Consider the following 19,040-nt stretch of genomic DNA (forward strand, 5'->3'; position numbering starts at 1 on the left):
TAGAATTTATTCTGTCACCTAGATAAGCTTGGTCTCCATCTTATTACAAGTATTACTTTTGTTCTGTTCAAGCGTAATATTCCTTGCTTTCTTATGTTTCTGATTCCATTGAAAGATTATGGACCCGAAACATTAGTTTCTCTGTCTGTGGATGCTGACCCATCTCCTTGATAACTTTAGTACATCATTTTTATTTCAGATTTTCCTCATCTTCAGTGGCTTGTTTTTCAGTTACTGCAATTATTCCAGGGTCATGTCAAAATTAAGTACTGTGAAATTCCAACACAGCTCTGCCTGCAACCTTCTAGCCATATTAACAAAATTCCTGTGATATTGTTTTCATTAAATTGGAAATCTTTTGTCTTGGCATTTCTACAGATTTTGTGCTGTTGCCATACAGCTCCAGGGGCTCAGGTTTAATCTTGGTTGTGGATACTGTTTGTGTGGAGTTTATACATTCAGCCCATGAATTGGTTTCCTCCAGATACTCTTGTTTCCTCCCATATCCCAGAGTTTAGTGAGCTGATGGAAATGTGCGAGAGAGGATAAGTTGCAAGGCTACAGGAAATAAGGGTTTGGAAATTAAAGTAATGGGATTACTCCCTTTGTAGCCAGCAGAGATTCAGTGTGTCTAATGACTTTGTTATACCATGAGGATAGTGGCAAATTATTTAACCCCTTCATACTTATCAGTTGGATTATGATTGATCCACACTCCCCATTCACCTGTCTTTGCTTCAGACTTGAAGAACAAAAAATTGCCATTCTAATCCTTCAAAATGTCAGTTGATCCAGCCAACTTGGCCTTTTGGCACATGTTATATATTTTCCTACTTATTATGTGTGTGTGTGTGTGTGTGTATGTTGGGAGTGGGTGGGGAGTGACAACAAGCTTCCTGATTCACTTATAAATGTTTCAATTCTAACCTTAAGATTGTGCGCAGCTTACGCATCAGAGGAAATACTTTCTCAATATATATCCTGTTGAATCCCCTGATAATTTTAAATATCACTCAATTTTATAAACTTTGTTGATACAAACCAAGATTATATCATGTATTCCTAATTTTATAATCTTTTAGCCTTAGTAGCATTCCAGTGGATATGTGTTGTGTTTCTACCATAGCTAAATACTTTAGAAGCCCAATATCTTTCTCTAGAAATGGGGCTTAAAGTTAATTGCTGTTCTCTTAGTGGGTCTGACTAAGTTTCTGTGAAATTGAGTTGCCATTCCTTTACTTTTGTTTTGCAATTTTCTTAAAGGTTAACTTTTTTTCTAATCTTTGTCTAGTAATTTGTATACTTGGATACCTCCTATCTATTTACTACTCCACAGTTTTTAGTATTTCAATAATAAGGAGTGTTGTGAAAACAAAATGTTGCTGATGATATGGATCAGAAGCAAAGTGGAAGTTCGAGCATCGTCTGTGGAGGGAAAAAAGTGTTTGTTTCGGGCTGATGGCTTTTCATTGGAGTAAGAAGTTAGAGATAAAACTGGTGTTAATTTGGAGAAAAAGTGGAGAGGATGTACAGAATAATCTGTCATGGGTGAAGAGCAGGAAAGAATAATGATAAACAGATTCTGGAGAACTAGGCGAATAAGTATCCAAAGTCTCAGGCTGATTTTTCCTTCTTATTTAAAGTACGGCTCTTGCATTGACCTCAACTCTGCCTTAGTTTGTTAGTATTCTTTTATAACCTTGTCTCTTTCCCTTAAATGCTTCGTTTATTTCTAACTTAAAAGTCAGCTGAAAAATTGAGAAACTGCACTTGCCACATCAAGTCAATTAAAAAACATTTTCTTTATCCCTACTTTGCCTCCTTTTATAGGGATTGCTTTCACACGGGGCCCAGTTCCATCTTAGCAATGGTTCAGGGTTGGACATTACACAAAGAAAATTTTGCAGAGCAATGATAAATTTCTCAAACAACTTGGTATATTTAGACCTTTGTACAGTGTACACTGTGGAGTGTTTCAAGAGAGCTCAAATATTAATCCAAAGAACTTGCAGTAATTTCACTTTACAATAATTACATGCAGATTTAATAATTTCACAGTAATGCATCTGTAATCCACTTTTCTTTGTACTTATACTGTATTTGTTTATCTCTGCCTGAAGTGATATCCCCCCAAATTCTAAGTAATGATCTTGTTTTTCTACCATGACTCTGCCGATTGCAAGATAAGCTCTTCTTTACTAAGCCTACATTCCAACCTTCATTTCTTTATATCTGCTTCAGCTGGCTGTGCCTTGGCATCTTTCTAATTTTTAAACATGAGAAAGTCTGCAGATGCTGGAAATCGAAAGCAACACACACAAAATTCTGGAGGAACTCAGCAGGTCAGGCAGCATCTAGGGAAATGAATAGATAGTTACTGTTTCTGGCTGAGACCATTCTTCAGGACAGAGAAGCGAGGGGGATCATGATTTTCTAATTTTTATTTTACTTTTATGGAGATACATCGCAGAATAGGCTCTTTGAGCTGTTCTGCCCATCAATCACTCAATTTAACCCTAGCCTAATCATGGGACAATTTGCAATGAGCGATTAATCTATCAACCCATAAATCTTCACAATGAGGGAGGAAACCAGAGCACCTGGAGGAAACCCATGCAGTTAGTGGGAGAATGTAGAAACTCCTTACATGCAGCAGCAGGAATTAAACCTGGGTGGCTAGCATTGTACAGCGTTGTGTGTATCACTACACCACTGTGCTGCTCCAAAACAAACAAATTTGTACTGTATAGTGCCTATATTGACCGTATTACAAATTGTCCCAAGTTTCTTATGATTTGCAGAAATCCATCCTTCACTTCCCATCTCTATCAACTAATGACCGTCAATTAATGAATGACCCATGCTAAGCACTTGACTTTAACTAATAATTTTCAACCTAACTCCATTTAATTATGTTTACTCATATTAATGGTCATTTTCAAAACTATATTTGAATTTGGAAAGTGTATGTTTTCCTAGTAACACATGAATGGAAGAACTAAAATTACAAGAGAAAATTTCTTTCCCCAAATTTATTTTAACCTTATATTAGGTCATGATTAATGTGTATTGTACAATAATATATTTGCCTTCATTTTCTTGGCAACAGTCTCTGATTTAAAAAAAATCTTTCCGTCTCAGTCTTGAAAATTTTAGAAATAAGAACAATAAAGCTAATGGTATTTGTTTTTAAGAGACATCATAAGCTGCGGATGCTGTAATCTAGAGCTACAAACAATCTGCTGGAGGAACTCCGCACATTTTTGGAGGGAAAGTAATTGTCTGTTTTGAGTCCAAACCCTGCATCAGTCCTGAAACCCTGACAATTTTTTCCAGCAGATTGTTTGTTGTATTTGTTTTATTTTTAACCTCTGCTCTTTCCATCTTTCTTTTATACTTTTCTCACATTTGTGGTATAGTTTCTTGCTCTGGTGTGAACTGTTGGTAGAGTTCATGACCAGAAAATGAATTGCTGAAGGTTATGAAACAGTAGTTGGTAGATTCATGGATTAAGGTCAGCTGCATTTTTCCAGAAGATTTGCTGGATGGTGATCAGGAACAGAACATCTATCTGATCTTCTCTTTCTGCTGCTATTCCAGGATGTCTCACAGCAAATGCAGTGATGTCAATTACTGCTCTTTTTGAGAACGTATGATGCATTTTAGGCTAGTGTTTAATCTAGAATCTTCTGAATCCTTTTTAAATTGTTTATTAATGTTGTTGATAATTTTCCCTTACATGAAAGGAGGGTCATGCAGCTCCTCCATTACTGTTCCTGTGATTTTATAACTGAACTAACTTGAATAATGAGGCAGGACAGATGTTTTTTCTAGTTTTCCAAATGACTGTGAAACAGTGGAGAAGTGACAGTAGCTTGTTAGAGTTGAAGATCTGGTAGATACTCAAATGTAGAAGCTGCTGTAATGGAGCCAAGTCTAAACCACTTTGCCACCTGAACTTGATTGTAGTTTTAAATCTGTGGAAAGTGGATTGAAGTTATGATCAGCATCATTTGAAATAAGCAACATTGGAAGGCCATTAGTATTTCCAATAGTGCTATTCCTCAGTTGAAGTTTCAATTGTATTATTTATAGCTGAAAGGCTATCTAGCATTTTAGCTGTAAACTGTTGACATGGCACCACCTGAAGATTGACATCTTCCCCCTTTTATTTTTTGAGACTCAAGTTATTTATAATGTTGCTTATGATTTAAAAGTGAAAAGTCAGCTGAGATACTGAACATTTCAAAATATAAGTTACAATGTCTTCAACCAGTTACAAAGCAAGTAAGATTTGTAATTTTCATCAACTAATGTTTCCGACCACTCTTTCTCCTTTGCAGGGACACAGATTCCCATCTGTCAAGTTCTACCTCAGTTAGATTTTATCCACATGATCTAGTAAGTATTGGATATAATGCCGTACATGCAAAAGTAGTATGAGTTTGGTGTATGTTTTAGAATCTGTTCAGAATGTCGGATTGTAGATATGCTGCAGAAGAAGGAAATGCTGCAAAAATATTACAATCTGGTTACCATAAAAGTAAAAAAGATGTAAATCTTGAGTTAGATCAGTCATGAGATATACTTGCATCTTTCTATGTAGCATTCTCTGATTACATGAGCAAGGAAGTATACTAAAAGGGCTAAATTGGGCATTTGGATATCAAGTAGGTTGAGCCAGTCTACAAAACAGGTTTACATAAAGTAAAATCATGATGGGTATGTGTCAAAGATCCCAACTACACATTGCATTTCTGATTTTCTACTACCCACTTTATAAAGGAATAAGACTAAATGACTTAAACAATAAACCTCTACTGGAACATAACTGTGTTAGATTATACCTTTCACACTATATAATCACACTTCCTGATTACTGTTAAACAAACACGTTGTGTATCCTGATTAAGAGTAATCCCACTCTTTGAATCTAAAACTGGCATTGGCAGGGACTCCTGGGAATGATTTGCAGCATAGGGATTGTCAGACCAAAAATAACCTTTCACTTTAATAAATAATCAAACAAAAAATTACAAGTGAGAATTTTCAGAAGAATTGCAATTCCCAAAAAAAATGCAGTTTAATATCCACTTTGCTTTGGAAATTTGTTCAGAATGAAATGTCAGTTGCTGGTACATGTCAGTTTGGCTCTAAAGTAGGGGTTCCTACCCTTTTTATGCCATGAATCCCTACCATTAACTGAGGGGTCTTTGGACTCCAGATTGGGAACCTTGGCTCTAAACGATGTTTCCAATAATTAAATCGACAAGCTTTCTATAAATCAAAAATAGAGTGCATACATTAGTATCAAGCATCAACCAGGCTGCTGAAGGAACTCAGTGGCCAGGTCAAGTCCTCGCATAAGCGTCCTGGTGCAGAGTCTTAACCTGAAATGTTGGCTATCCCCTTGCCTGAGTTCCTACAACAGCTTGTTCTTTATTGCTCCATGTCTTAGCATCTCGTGTCTCTTTTACACACTAAAGCTCAGCTTTAACCTAACCCACTTACAGTTGTCTCTTCCACAGATTCGACTGAACAGGCTGTTAACAATTGATCCTGATCTCCTGGAACAGCAAGATACTGACCTTAGCCCAGATCTACAGGATCACCCACAACCACAGGAGGAGGCCCAGAAAATCAAGCACTACTACCGGTTCTGGCTTCTTCCCAAGATATGGATTGGTGTAAACTTTGACCGCCTGACCCTATTGGCTTTATTTGATAGGTATGAGATGTAACCATTCAAGGCACAGACATTTGTGCCTCCTTTCATAGAGTAAAATGTTGTCCCATGTAATAATCCTTGATATTTTTTCTCCGGTTTTTTCAAATGGTATGTAACTCTGTAAGTGTTGACAAGTCACTGGTGTAATCACAATTCCCTTAGAAAGTTTAGATAGCAAGTGCTTGCAGATCATTTATCCATGGAGTTGATCACAGTTCCTCAGAAATGTTCTTCTTGTTACAACACATAGGTGCTTTTTGCATTTAATGAAGAATGGAAGCTCCAACTTGAATTTCAATGTCCAAAGCGAAAAGTAGCTGACTAATATTTGAAAGTAGCCTGGTCAGTGCTCCATCTTGTATTGCCATTCATTTTCCTGAATGAGGCTTTATAACTCACTTGCTGACTTGTATTCCTGAGGTTATCATTTTTTAGATGGGAAAGGTGATCTTGCTGGCCCAGGTAACCCTAAAGTTGAACAGTGAGGCCCTGAATGGTGGGTAATCCTCCAATGACATAAGTGAATAACATGGCTGGATACAAGCCCTCCCTCCATCTATTAAAGTTGACTGCTGCTGAAATCTCTTGACACTGGAAAGCATACAAATGATCATTAACTAAAACAACTCATTAAAAAGTATTAATATTAAAAAGAAGCAAAATAAGCCACTTGAACATTTGAACAGCTTTACCAGGAACCTTCTGTGTGTGACTGCTAATGTAATAGTCCTGTTCCAAATTTTAATATAGGTTCAAAACAGGGCTTTTTATGACATGAAGATCCAAAAATTGAAGAAGTGAAGGTCACAGGAAATGTTATTTTAATTTTTGTACCAAAGTATTATGTCACTAAATAAATTGTTCTTAATCTGCTTAAAATAAACATTGGAAAGAGGTATCTGATAGACAAATGAGTATTCCCATTGTGTTATTTCAAGTCTGCAATCAAATATTACTGGGAATCTCTCAGCTTTCTGTAATTTAAGGTCTATTTCTTGTTTATAGGAACAAATTTTATACCAACCACAAGTAAATAAATATTGGCTAACTGCTGGTTGCATTGTTGCTTACAAAATGACCATTTGCAGAATACTTTGAATCAAAAATTGCTGCTTTCTCATTAACTTATTGATTTAGATGATGATGACTTTTCCTGTACCTCGGAGTTTGTTGTGCAGTAATGAAATTACTGTTGTGCAGTAATGAAATTCTTAGGGATACTGCAGGGTAACTGAAAGCTGGAATTAATGTGCATATAAACAATAAGGAGGGTCAAGGGTTTTTACTGTTTTATTTGCTGTAGCATCTATTTGTAAAAGTTTGTAACAGTTGAAGCCTATCCATCCTTTTTGAATGTAATACTTACACAACGATTGTGCACAGATCATATGATTTTAATATTTGGATTTTTTTTTTACTTTTAATTTAGTTGAAATCTTATTTTGTGCAGTTAGCACAAAGTGTGTGATTGCATGATGGTTACTTTTTAAACAGACACCAGAAGTGTAGTTTCTGTACTGCTTTTTAATAATATGATACATTTTTAGCCAATACTTTAGTGATCACACATTCAGGAAGGCTGGAAAAGTAGCCTTCAGTACTTCAGACCATTAACACCTGGATATGTTGATGATTTTGGGCACCTCAGCATTGCTTTCAGGGTAGTTCTGATTTCATTTAAGTAATTGTTGGATTGCATAACTCCTTGCAGTCCATTCTTTTCTAGGTTCTATTCACATGGGATTGGTCTTGTCCAGAGACCCACATGAATTATTCAAAAAACATAGATGTTATTCATTACTATGCTTTGAAGTTCATTTATTTCAGCCAGAGGTTACAATCAACTGAAAGATCAACATGGTGTCACCACTGTGATGGTCTTGTCGTTCAGCCAGTTATTCCTTTTTCATTTTAAATACATTGTCCAGTTGCAAGTGAGAACAGATGGCCTGCTATTTAGGAACCTTGGGAACAGTATGTGTAGGAAAATGCACCCTAGTTTACTTACCTACCTCCAGGCGAATAAGCAAGGTAATTGTTGAGCACTGTTGATAAAATTCCAAATCACTTGATGAGATTCTCATTCAAGGTCCAGCATCTACTCTTGTGATAAAGCAGTTGTATTTGTCTGTAACTTTCAGTTCCATGATGTACTGAGATTTTACAGCAGAGTAATAAAGTAAATAAAGAATATGCTACTTTCATCCTTTTTATTTGCCAAATAAAGATATGTATTGCTGGTTGTAGTTTCATAGAAAATTGGATTGAATCCCGGAAATAAGTTTTCAAATTACATGTAGAATTTTCAGAATAAGTATAAAACCTAGCTTCATTAGAATAACTGGAAACAATTTGACTAAAAATCAATGTTGTAGAAGAGTTGTTGCATTTGGTTGTATATCTTTTGTTAATGTTTCTTATTATGCATAGGTTGCAAACTGGCCAAGTGAAGTAGATCAGTTCCAGTTTCTGTGCTCTACATTGATCACCACAATAATGTACTGAAATAATATGTCTGATCTGTCCTTAGGAATCGTGAAATTATGGAGAATGTTTTGGCGATTGTTTTGGCAATTCTTGTTGCCTTCCTTGGATCAGTTTTATTAATAGATGGATTCTTTAAAGACATTTGGGTCTTCCAGTTTTGCCTGGTTATTGCCAGCTGTCAGTATTCACTTCTGAAGGTATATATTATATTATTGTTGTAGAAAATTGCATGACAAAATACCAACAAATTGCAAAATATATTATAATTTCTTCATTTCATTTTAATAGAGTGTGCAGCCTGATTCTTCCTCTCCAAGACATGTAAGTTTATGTGGTTTGTTCTTTGATAAACACTTGTTCTCTTCCTTTTTTCTGTTATTCCTAACCATTGATTTAATTTGATGCATGTCAGTGGGGAAACAATATTTCATTGCTATATATTGGTTATTTTTGCCCTCAGATAGGAAAAGCAGATAATCTTGTAGACGTATTTGAAACTATAGCTGCACTTTGCAATACAAAACTGAGCCATATTCAGTCACAGTTGTTTACAGTTAGCTTATTTCTCTAAAATGTCTAGATGTTCAATAGTTGTTTAAAATGAATGCAAAGGTGTTAATACTTCATGTCCAGCTATTAAATCATTTTGTTCTCTCCTGTCATTCAGAACATAGAGACTTAAATATTGTTATTTTAGACCAGAACATGTTATTGAGAGCTTTCATAAATTAAAGGATTAAAAGGCATATTAATTTATATTTTTTAAATGGTAAGACACTAGGTTTGTTATCATCAGAAAAAAACTGATTAATATTCTGGTTAAAATAACTGGCTAGAATGCATTGTTTTAGATTAAAATATGTAAAATATACAGATTTATATTTATAGATATAATATAAACAATATATAAAATATATGTTTCTATCACTTTTGCATGATTAAAGTTTTTTTTAAATGTGTTTTTATGGTATTATTTTAAGTTCTGCCATTTGATTGGCTGGGTTTAAATAATTCATTTGGTAAAGTACACTATTTTTAGGGAAGATAGCCTAGAAGTTACTAAAGTTAATTTCTTTTTAACTGATTAATTCATAATTGGTTGACAAAAGGATGTTACCATTTAAGTAATTATGTCTACATGTTATTGGTGCTGTGCAATTGAAAATTAGCAGAACAAAGATTCTAGAAGAGCCATGTTTTAATCAATTCCTCTTCACTTTCCCCTTAAAATGTACTCTTTAATGGCTTAAAACATCAATTGTTCATTACCATCCATACTTGTTTTATGACTGAGTTCCTCCAGCAATTTTGTGTGTTACTCAAGATTTCTACCAACTAGAATCTCTTGTGCTTACAATCTTCTGCGACCTGCTGTGCCCTCCCTCAGCTTGACAAATTGCCTTGAGTCCTTCACTGTGACGATCAAAGTTATTGGAATCTTCTAATGATCATCTGGACTGCTGCTGCTGATAACTATTTGAATTCTGTTTGCTGCTCGCTCTATGTCAGATAGCCATCTAAACCACAAGCACCAAACTCAGAGAGAGGACTTTTAGCCACTTTTCTCTCAACTCAAATCAGCAGGCAAAAGAGACATGTTTGTAAGCTTTCCCCGTGTGGAGCCACTTGTAGTCTGTATTTGTGCATTGCAGTCTCCTACAGGACGACCTTGGGCGTTTTTCAAACTGCTCTTGTGTTGTTGGAGCACCCATTCATTCAACAGCAATGCTTTCCTCTAAATGGAAAAAAGGATATATTGCTTTTATATCTGTCAGAAGTGGCTGCAGAGGTTTAATCCCACTTGTAAAATGTTGGCAGTTGATAACTTTCACTTAGGGAAGGTTATATTCTGACTAACGTTGATTCCAGTGACAATGTTAAATAGGGAAACCGCCAACAATTCCCTCTGTGAAACTTGCAATTAAAGATCTCAATCTTTAGGTGATACTTATAAGCAGCAGTAGGGTGATCACCATCCTGTTATTTACTGATTCTTTTTTTCTTCTTGTTATCTTAAAATACCTTGTTGCAGTGCTTCTAAATTTATTGAGATCAAAAACTGAATACCATATATTCCGGAGTATAAGCCGACCCCTTTTGTAGAGGTTTTTGATTTAACCAGATAAGATCACAAGATCTCACAAGATCACAAGATCAAAGCCGGTACTCAGCTTTGCCGGATTCGAACCCTGGAAATTTTGTGAACCAGTACCTGTTAAGAAAACAGGCCTACACATTGTAGAGCATTATAGGCAAATTCTTAATAAATAAATCAGGGAGGGAAATTTTGGATTAAGTTTCCAATGGAAAAGAATCCTCTGAAATGTAACCCCCGTGAAACCATTTAGCTCCCATCGCAATCTTGTTAAAACATAACACGGGGTGACGGGATCAGTACGTGTACTCAGTATTGAGTTTGTGACCACCATGTACAAAAGATTAAAACAAGTGCAATATGATGTTGGCTTCAGGCTGAAGGTTGTTGATTTTGCTAAAGGAACGAATAATTCTGCAGCTGCTAAGAAGTTTAGTGTAAACGAGAGAGAGTGACAGAGTGGAGAAAGGCAGAGGACACGCTAAGGGTAATACCAAAGACGAAATGTTCAAACTGCAGGAAAACATGCCAGTGGCCAGAACTGGAAGAAAAAGTTTTAGAGTGGGTGATACATTGTTACCAGAGAAATGATTTGAGTTCAAGTGTTGAAATGGGACAAAAAACACTGTGAGGTCAGTGAAAATTTCAAAGCTACGCGAAGTTGGTGCACCCGATTTATGAATAGACGTGATCTAGTGTTGAGACAAAAAACAAAGATTGCTCAGAAAATTCCCGTGGGGTGTTGTTTATGTTCAAGAATGCTGCTGGATGGACGAAACGGGTTGCTTGAAGTGGGTTAAAGAGGTTTGGCATTAATGTCCCGAAGGTGTCAGAAAGTAAAAGTCGCTACTTGTCTGGGACAAGTTCAAAGCGCACTTGTCGGGTGAGACAAAAGCAGCACTGAAAACTGAAAATATGGACATTGCAGTCATCCCCGGTGGTTTGATGTTTGTGCTCCAGCTACGAGATGTGAGTTTAAACAAAGCAAAGAATTCATACGTCGACAGTGGAACCAATTTGACTCAAAAACAGCCAGCAAATACAACCTGTCTTCTTTGTATTTGTTTTTCCAAAGTTGGTACCCTCTGTATAAGCCAACCCCCTAATTTTAGGACCAAAATTTAGGGCCAAATTATTGGCTTACGGTATTTATGGAATTTACTGTAATTAAAAACAGCTTCTGTTGTTGTTTTATGAATAATGTAATATTTGATTTTCAAAGCTTTGAATTCTCTCACTAAAAGCTGAAGGCAAGTAAATTGAAGGATTGAAGTAAACTTGGTATCATTTGCTTTTAATTCAGATGTTGTTGTTTCTCGGAATGCTCTTTGAATTGAGCATCTAATCTGATCTGACACTTCAATGCTTTGCCAATGACCTCAGCATTGTGGATATGATGTTTTAGCTGCTGTGAGACATTAAGCTGTCATTCCAATGAAAAGAAAGATCCTGAAGAAGGGTTTTGGCCCAAAACATTAACTGTTTATTAATTTCCATAGATACTGCCTGACCTGCTGAGTTCCTCCAACATTTTGTGTGTGTTGCTTTAAACAACTTGTACAGCTTTGAGTGGTCAATTGAAAATTTCACAGATACTTTAAACTTATGAGGCCAGATAAATCTTTAGATCTCTAAATGTGATACTACAGTGTCTTAGGGTACAGTTATTTCTTTAGCTGAATACTAATAAAATATTCTCTCCAATCATTGAGATATTTTCAATTATGTACCTGATATTATTTTACTAAACTAAATGTGGAAATTCTTGCAGAAATGCAGTGAATCTTGACCTGCATAATTCACTGAATTCTATAATTTTTCCGGCAAGTCATCTGAACAGGAAAAAAATTTAAAACCACCGCTTTAGTTGAAGTTAGTTGAAGACCTAAGACTCTTTCTCCCCTCCCCTCCATCAATATTGATGTTTGTGTTGTTTGAGGCCTGCTAGGTCTTGTCTGATAGCTTTAGTAAAGAGTGTGCAGTCTCCCAATGTCGCCGTCGTCATCTTCTGAACCCTTAGTGCCTAGGTGGCACAAGGGGCCTCCACAAGGGTCTTCCATTTCTGTTGGTCTTCCGCTCTGCAGCTCGCCGTTACCCAGTTTATGCCTACTGCTTTCAGTTCTGCTTCCACAGATCTTCTCCACGTCATTTTGGGCCTGCCCCTACTTCACTTTCCCTGTGGGGTCCACCTTTGTGCTACTTTTGCTAGTTGATCATTTGGCATTCTCAGTACATGGCCCAGCCGTCTCCATCGTCTTCCTTTTCACACAAACTGAGATTGATTCCATATTGCAAGATGTAAGCAAGTCTTGGTTTCTGATTTTCTCAGGCCAGAAGATCTTCTTGATGCATCGTAGACATTTTGTCTGGAACATGTCAAGTTTCTTGCAGATGTCTTTCGTCATCTTCCAACATTCACTTCCATAAAGTAGCACGCTTAGGACGTTGCTTTTAAAAATTCTGATTTTGGTGTTAAATTTGAGTTGTGTGGATTACCAAATTTGTCTAAGCTGACCTGCTTGCCCATCTGCATTAATTTCATTCGCCTCCATTAGGGTTGCATCCTTCTATGTCTTCTGTATTTAAGTGCAGGTCTAAATTCCTCTTAAAAAGTAATTATATTTGATTTCATCACCTTCTCTGGCAACATGTTCCAGAAATCAATCACATGACTTCAGAGTATCAGCAAAATTTATGCAGCTTCAGACAACATTGAACAACCAATCTGAAACTTTCCGAAATTAGGCAACATTGAGCAGCAAATTGAAAACTTCTCAAATACTTTAACCAACAGAAGGGGACGTAATAGACAGGAGATGGTAAGCTCAAAGAACAAGGCAGTGGATACACATTTGGAAGGGGAGCATCAACCAGGGTGTGATCTAGCCCGGCTTTTCCCCTTGTTTCATAAGGAAGAAGTCCTCTAGCTGCCTTTAAAGCAAAACACTATAGTCATTAGTGCTTATGCATCATTCCGGGCATCTGTGGGTGATGCCTAAGAGGATTTTGTACTCTGACCATGAAAAAACTTCAGCCTCTCGAGGGAGACAAATTGAATTTTGAGGGTAATATCAATGCCAGTGTTGGAAACGATGCAAATCTCCGGAAAGGTATAAATAAGCAGGAAGGCAGAAGGGAAAGCTCCAAATATGTTGCCTTCTGACAAATTACAGGAGTACAGGCTAGCCATAGGCAATGCCATGTTTTACAAGAAGTATAACCACAAAACTGGCTATGTCATTGGTATATGCCATTGTCTGAATGAAAGTTTAAGAATTTCTACATCAGCCATGCCATAATATATATGGCTAATAAATGGGATTGATTGTCACATAATCCATTATGTTAGTCCTGTCATTCTGGCCCAAGAATTACCACTGGAAAATTGAAGTCTCAAAGATTCTGTAATGAAAACTGTTCTCCCATTATGACCTGTAGATAAACTGGTGATTGCACCAGCAAGAACTACAGTGCCTGGATTAACCAGAAGTTTGTCAAAATCAGCACCTGTGAAAAGACCCATGCTATCTATTCCAGGACGGATTGGATGAAATCCAGGATTTAATTAACTGCATCACAGGTGCTCTTGATGGGAAATCTTCATCACACCTCAAAGTGTGACGTAACTCCTGAAGATCAACAGAAAGCTCATTGATACCCAGGACATGCATGGATTCTTCTTTATTGTTGAGACTATGCACAGCCAAGAAGGGTGAGAACTTATCAAAGCTGGAGAGGTTGTCACCAACTGTTGGAGCCAAACACTTTGAAGACCTCCTCTGCTGAGACTGTGTCCTTTACTCTATCCCACAGAGCACTCACCGGTCTACAGTCATTGTCACTCCATATTGACAAGTTTAAAAGGTTGTGCGGTCTCCTGTGTATTTTTGCTTGGGGAAAGAGATGATGAAATATCAAGCAAATAGACTGCTGGAAAAACTTGGTGGGTCAGACAGCAGCTGTGGAGGGAAATGGCCAGTCAACTTTTCAGGCTGACAGCGAAAGAGGTGAAGAGAAGTAGTGGAACAAAAGTTAGCAAGTGATTGGTGGATCCAGGTGAGAAGTGATAACCAGACTAAAGAGGGAAGAACGGAAATATCAATGTAGGTGGCAAGGTGAGAGGTGGAAGTGAAAAAGGGCTGCAGATTATTGAATCTGAAAGGAAAGGAAGGTGGAGTATGGAATCAAATAAGGGGGTTGTGATGGGCAGTTTCCATATTCATTCCTGACTGCTTGAGCTTCTGCTGATAGTTCAGGTTTATTTCCATATCCCATAGACGTGCAGGTAGGTTAACTGGTAAATTCTCTCTTGGTGTATGTAAGTTGGCAAAAAAAAGTTAAAAATGTACTGATGAGAGTAAGTTAGAGTTATAGGGAAATAAAGGGGCCTCTTTCTGTGCCATAAGAATTAGATCCATGTGTTAATTAAAAACAACAGACCTTTGGGGCAAGGAGTATCTCTACCTAAAGATCTAATACTTATAGACAGGTACTTCCAAGATAAATCTACAACCTCATCTCTCACATCTTGGAAAAGAGGGACATATCTGAGAAACTCAAAACTTATGATAATATTCAAGAAAGAATCTCTAACTACACAGACCACATTCTGGGTTTTGATAGCCAGGTTGGCCCCAAATTAACATGTAAGTGGAGAGCAGGAAAATTAGGTAATTATTCTGGGCTTAATAATATGGTTAATCATTGAAGTTGATATAAAAATAGAGATCTAGAATTATCAACTATAATGCCAAAGTTGGGAGTTCATTTCTTCACACAGTAACTTTGTTTTTTTCATATCAATAAATGTTCATAATTTAACTATACTTTCATGAATTAATGTCGGACACAGCAATTAATTGCTCTAATAAAGGTTGGGATTAAAATTCACAGTTTTTGCAATATTGAAAAAGAAATTTTATTGATTTGATCTTCTTAAGAAGTTATTTCTGCCTTTCTTTCACTCTAGTGTTTTAGTTACTTTTTCCAAGCATACAAATGTCCACATTTTAGCAGACAAAAATACTACATTATTTTGTGGTCCCTGAAAATTATGGAGGGGGGTAGTTGTACTCCATGGTTCAAATTAGGACTTTAAAATTAGCTTGGAAATCTGATAGTTTTTAACATCTGCCTTCCTGTTGCTCTGTTAAAATCAATATTAATCATAACTAAAATGGTATTTTTAAATTAATTCAGATTTAAATTTTAAAAAATCATTTTAAAATTAAATTGGCCTTTTAAAACAGTTTGATTTTTTTTATAATCACAAACAAGAGAAGATCTGCAGATGCTGGAAATCCAAGCAACGCACACAAAATGCTGGGGGAGCTCAGCAGGCCAGGCAGTATCTATGAAAAAGAGTGCAGTCGATGTTTTGGGCCAAGACCCTTCATCAGGACTGGAAAAAATACCCACCTGATCCTCCCGCCACTCCACCAGGGGTAGGGTTCCTTTTGTCCTCTCCTACCACCCCACCAGCCTCCACATCCAACACATAATTCTCTGTAACTTTGGCTATCTTCTACAGGATCCCACCTTTAAGCATATCTTTCCCTTCAAGCCACTTTCTGCTTTCTGCAGGGATCACTCCCTAAACAACTCTCTTGTCCATTTGGCCCTCCCCACTGATCTCCTTCCTAATACTTATTCTTGCAAGCAGAACAAGTGCTACACCTGCCCCTGCACCTATTCCCTCACTGCCATTCAGGACCCCAAACAGTCCTCCCAAGTGAGATGACATTTCACTCATGAGTTTGTTGGGGGTCATCTATTGTTGGTGCTCCTGGTGTGGCCTCCTGTATATCAAGGAGACCCAACGCAGATTGGGAGACCATTCCCATTCGGACATGTCAGTCTATGGCATCCTCTACTATTGCGACGAGGCCATACTCTGGTTGGAGGAGCAACGTCTTGTATTCCATCTGGGTAGCCTCCAACCTGATGGCATGAACATCAATTACTCAAACTTCCGGTAATGACCCCCCCCCCCCCCCCACACATTCCTTTTCTTTCACCATTCACCATTGCCATTTCCCTCTCTCACCTTATCTCCTTACCTGCTGATCACCTCCCTTTGGTGCTTCACCCCCTATTCATTCTTCCATGGCCTTCTGTCCTCTCCTATCAGATTCCCCTTTCTCCTGCCCTGTATCTCTTCCACCAATTAACTTCCCCAGCTCTTTACCTCACCCCTCCTTCTCTTCCTGGTTTCACTCATCACCTTGTGGTTCTTCCTTCCCTCCCCAAATTTCTTACTCTAACTCTATCTTTTCTTCCAGTCCTGGTGAAGGGTCTCAGCCCAAAACATTGACTGTTTACTCTTTTCCATAGATGCTGTCTGGCCTGCTGAGTTCCTCCAGCATTTTGTGTGTGTTGCTTTTTTAATGTTCTCTCTTCATAGTTTTTGAAAATTAGTATTTTGGTTTTTTAATTTGTTTTAACTTGGTGGAGTGCAGTATTAATGCCACTTTTAACAGTGTACAGCAGTTTCTGCAGTGCATCAACGTGGAAGTATTGTAACACTGGAACTGAGTTCTGGTCTGACTTGTCTTTGAAACAAGTCTTGTGAAAGTCTTTGAGATGATATTCTGACAGTGCTGAATTTGAATCACATGGAATATAAGACGATAATTACAATGCCCTAGTAACATATGAATGATTCTTTACTTACAACACTAAGCACCTCGTAGCCATCAATGAGGATTCTGCTCATATCTATAAGCCCTCATACACTCTATGGTACAATGGAAATATGCTACACATACACAGCAGTTTAAGCAGCATCTGAAGGAGATGCAGGACAGAACTGAAGCAAGGTCGTACATCAGTAACACTAACTCTTCATCAGAAAATTGCATGCATTTTCAGTTTTGGTGTATTTAGTTTGTGTTAGAGTATAATTCCAGCCAGGTAATGTCATTGATGTCTTTTTGGTTTTACCCTATATTCTATTGTTGGTGTTAATTTTCAGATCAGTAATACAAAATATCATCTACTTACAGCTAAGTGACAGTTATTCAATTTTTTCTTCCCTTCCAGGGTCATAATCGGATTATAGCCTACAGTAGGCCTGTCTATTTCTGTGTATGCTGTGGCCTGATCTGGCTTTTGGATTATGGGAATAAACATACATCAGGAACAAGATTTAAGTTGTATGGAGTGGCTTTTACCAGTCCTTTACTCTTGGCTTCTGCCAGGGATCTTGTCATGGGTAAGGAGTAATGGATAAGAAGTTTATGAGGATCTGGGGGAAAAAGACTTTTAATCTTTTAAAGATCTATTTGATAGACCTACAAACTAGCTCTTTCAATTCAATATAACATATGCATTGTTTTTTTAAAATTCTAGATTAAACTGATTGATATCATGTTCAACAGTTTTAAATTGTGATGATTTAGTGGAAATATTTCCTTTAAAAGTTTCCCTCTGACAATTTAATTGATTTCTTGATATATATTTTAAAAGCTTGCATTAAGTGACGTTCACTTCAAAACCTGGCATTACATTGTCCCCAAAGGAAATATTGATTTTAACAATTACATATTTTTAATCTGGACATTGAGCAGTTGATGATGGTCTCAAATATGTTAAATAAAAATGTTCTAGTTTAATGATTTACTTTACTGCTAAAAAAAATTATAAGCATTGTGGTGACCCCTATGTTACATTGGGGTTGCTTTCCTGGAAACAGTGTGTATCCCAAATTTCAGTAATGAAAACCCTCTTTACCTGCAGGATCTCATGTTATAATTGGGGATACATTCTTACAAGGTGTTTTTCTCTCATATTAAGCCATTTTATCAGCGATGACAAAGTGACCTCGTCAGCATTATTTAACTGATGAGTAAGCAAGCCTTGTGGAATTGGAAAGGGTTCAGGAAGTTAGGATTATGAGGGAAAGGGATGGGATTTAAGGAAGAAATGTGTGTGGGGGAAAGCATCATTGGTTCAAGTGCAGTGACCTCATGGATAAAAGAATTACTTCAAAGACCCTGTGTCTTTTGTGGCTAACATGGCTTCCCATGCTGTAGTGTGTCAGAGAAAATGCTTTGCAGATGAAGAGCATGGCAATTCTACACTCTTAAGACTCTGCCATATGCCCTTGCACCTTTGGGCTGGAGAGGGCATGGTAAGGGAGGGATTCATCGGTGACTGACATCCTAATTTGCATGCTGATGGCACATCTAAATCTTATTCTCCCATGGTATTGAGTGATTAAAAATAAAAATAGTTGGAATTTTGTTGTTTTTGTATTTTGTGTTTGTTTTACTTATTTCCACATAAGTACTGAGAACAAATGTTGTTCCCTATCTCAGGTTTTGTGTAGTCATTTATAAATTCCATAAGGGTGAATTTTCTTACCCACGCTGCTGTTACATGGAGGTCACCTGTGCACCAATGTTGGGAAGTGCATTTTAGATTGTTTGTTTTACCAAAATACTGGATACTGTTGGTGGGGATGACCTACCAGGAACAAGTTGCAGTGGTCCTGTCTCGGGCACTGAGGTTGGACCCTCGACTAGGAAGGGGAGGAGGGAAGAGAAGAGAGCGATAGTGATAGGGGATTCTATAGTCAGGGGGCGGATAGGAGATTTTGTGGGGAAGATCGGGAGTCTCGGATGGTATGTTGCCTCCCTGGTGCTGGGGTCCGGGACATCTCAGATCGGGTGCAGGTTATTCTCGAGAGGGAGGGCAAGAACCCAGATGTTGTGGTCCATATAGGGACCA

At 37.4% G+C, this 19,040-nt stretch overlaps 1 protein-coding gene across 6 annotated transcripts in view; it reads left to right on the forward strand.

Annotated features, from left to right (window-relative positions):
* pcnx1 (pecanex 1) overlaps nucleotides 1-19,040 on the forward strand; it is a 243,376-nt gene that overhangs the window by 137,308 nt on the left and 87,028 nt on the right. For 5 of the 6 annotated variants that reach the window (XM_073040246.1, XM_073040251.1, XM_073040250.1 and 2 more), the window contains 5 exons: nucleotides 4,344-4,401; nucleotides 5,514-5,728; nucleotides 8,259-8,412; nucleotides 8,504-8,536; nucleotides 17,352-17,523. In XM_073040246.1, coding sequence (XP_072896347.1) covers nucleotides 4,344-4,401; nucleotides 5,514-5,728; nucleotides 8,259-8,412; nucleotides 8,504-8,536; nucleotides 17,352-17,523 — 632 coding nt within the window. The remainder of the gene's footprint in view (nucleotides 1-4,343; nucleotides 4,402-5,513; nucleotides 5,729-8,258; nucleotides 8,413-8,503; nucleotides 8,537-17,351; nucleotides 17,524-19,040) is intronic. The other variant, XM_073040248.1, reaches the window with a different exon arrangement.

Source organism: Hemitrygon akajei, chromosome 3, assembly GCF_048418815.1.
Source record: "Hemitrygon akajei chromosome 3, sHemAka1.3, whole genome shotgun sequence".
NCBI lineage: Eukaryota > Metazoa > Chordata > Chondrichthyes > Myliobatiformes > Dasyatidae > Hemitrygon > Hemitrygon akajei.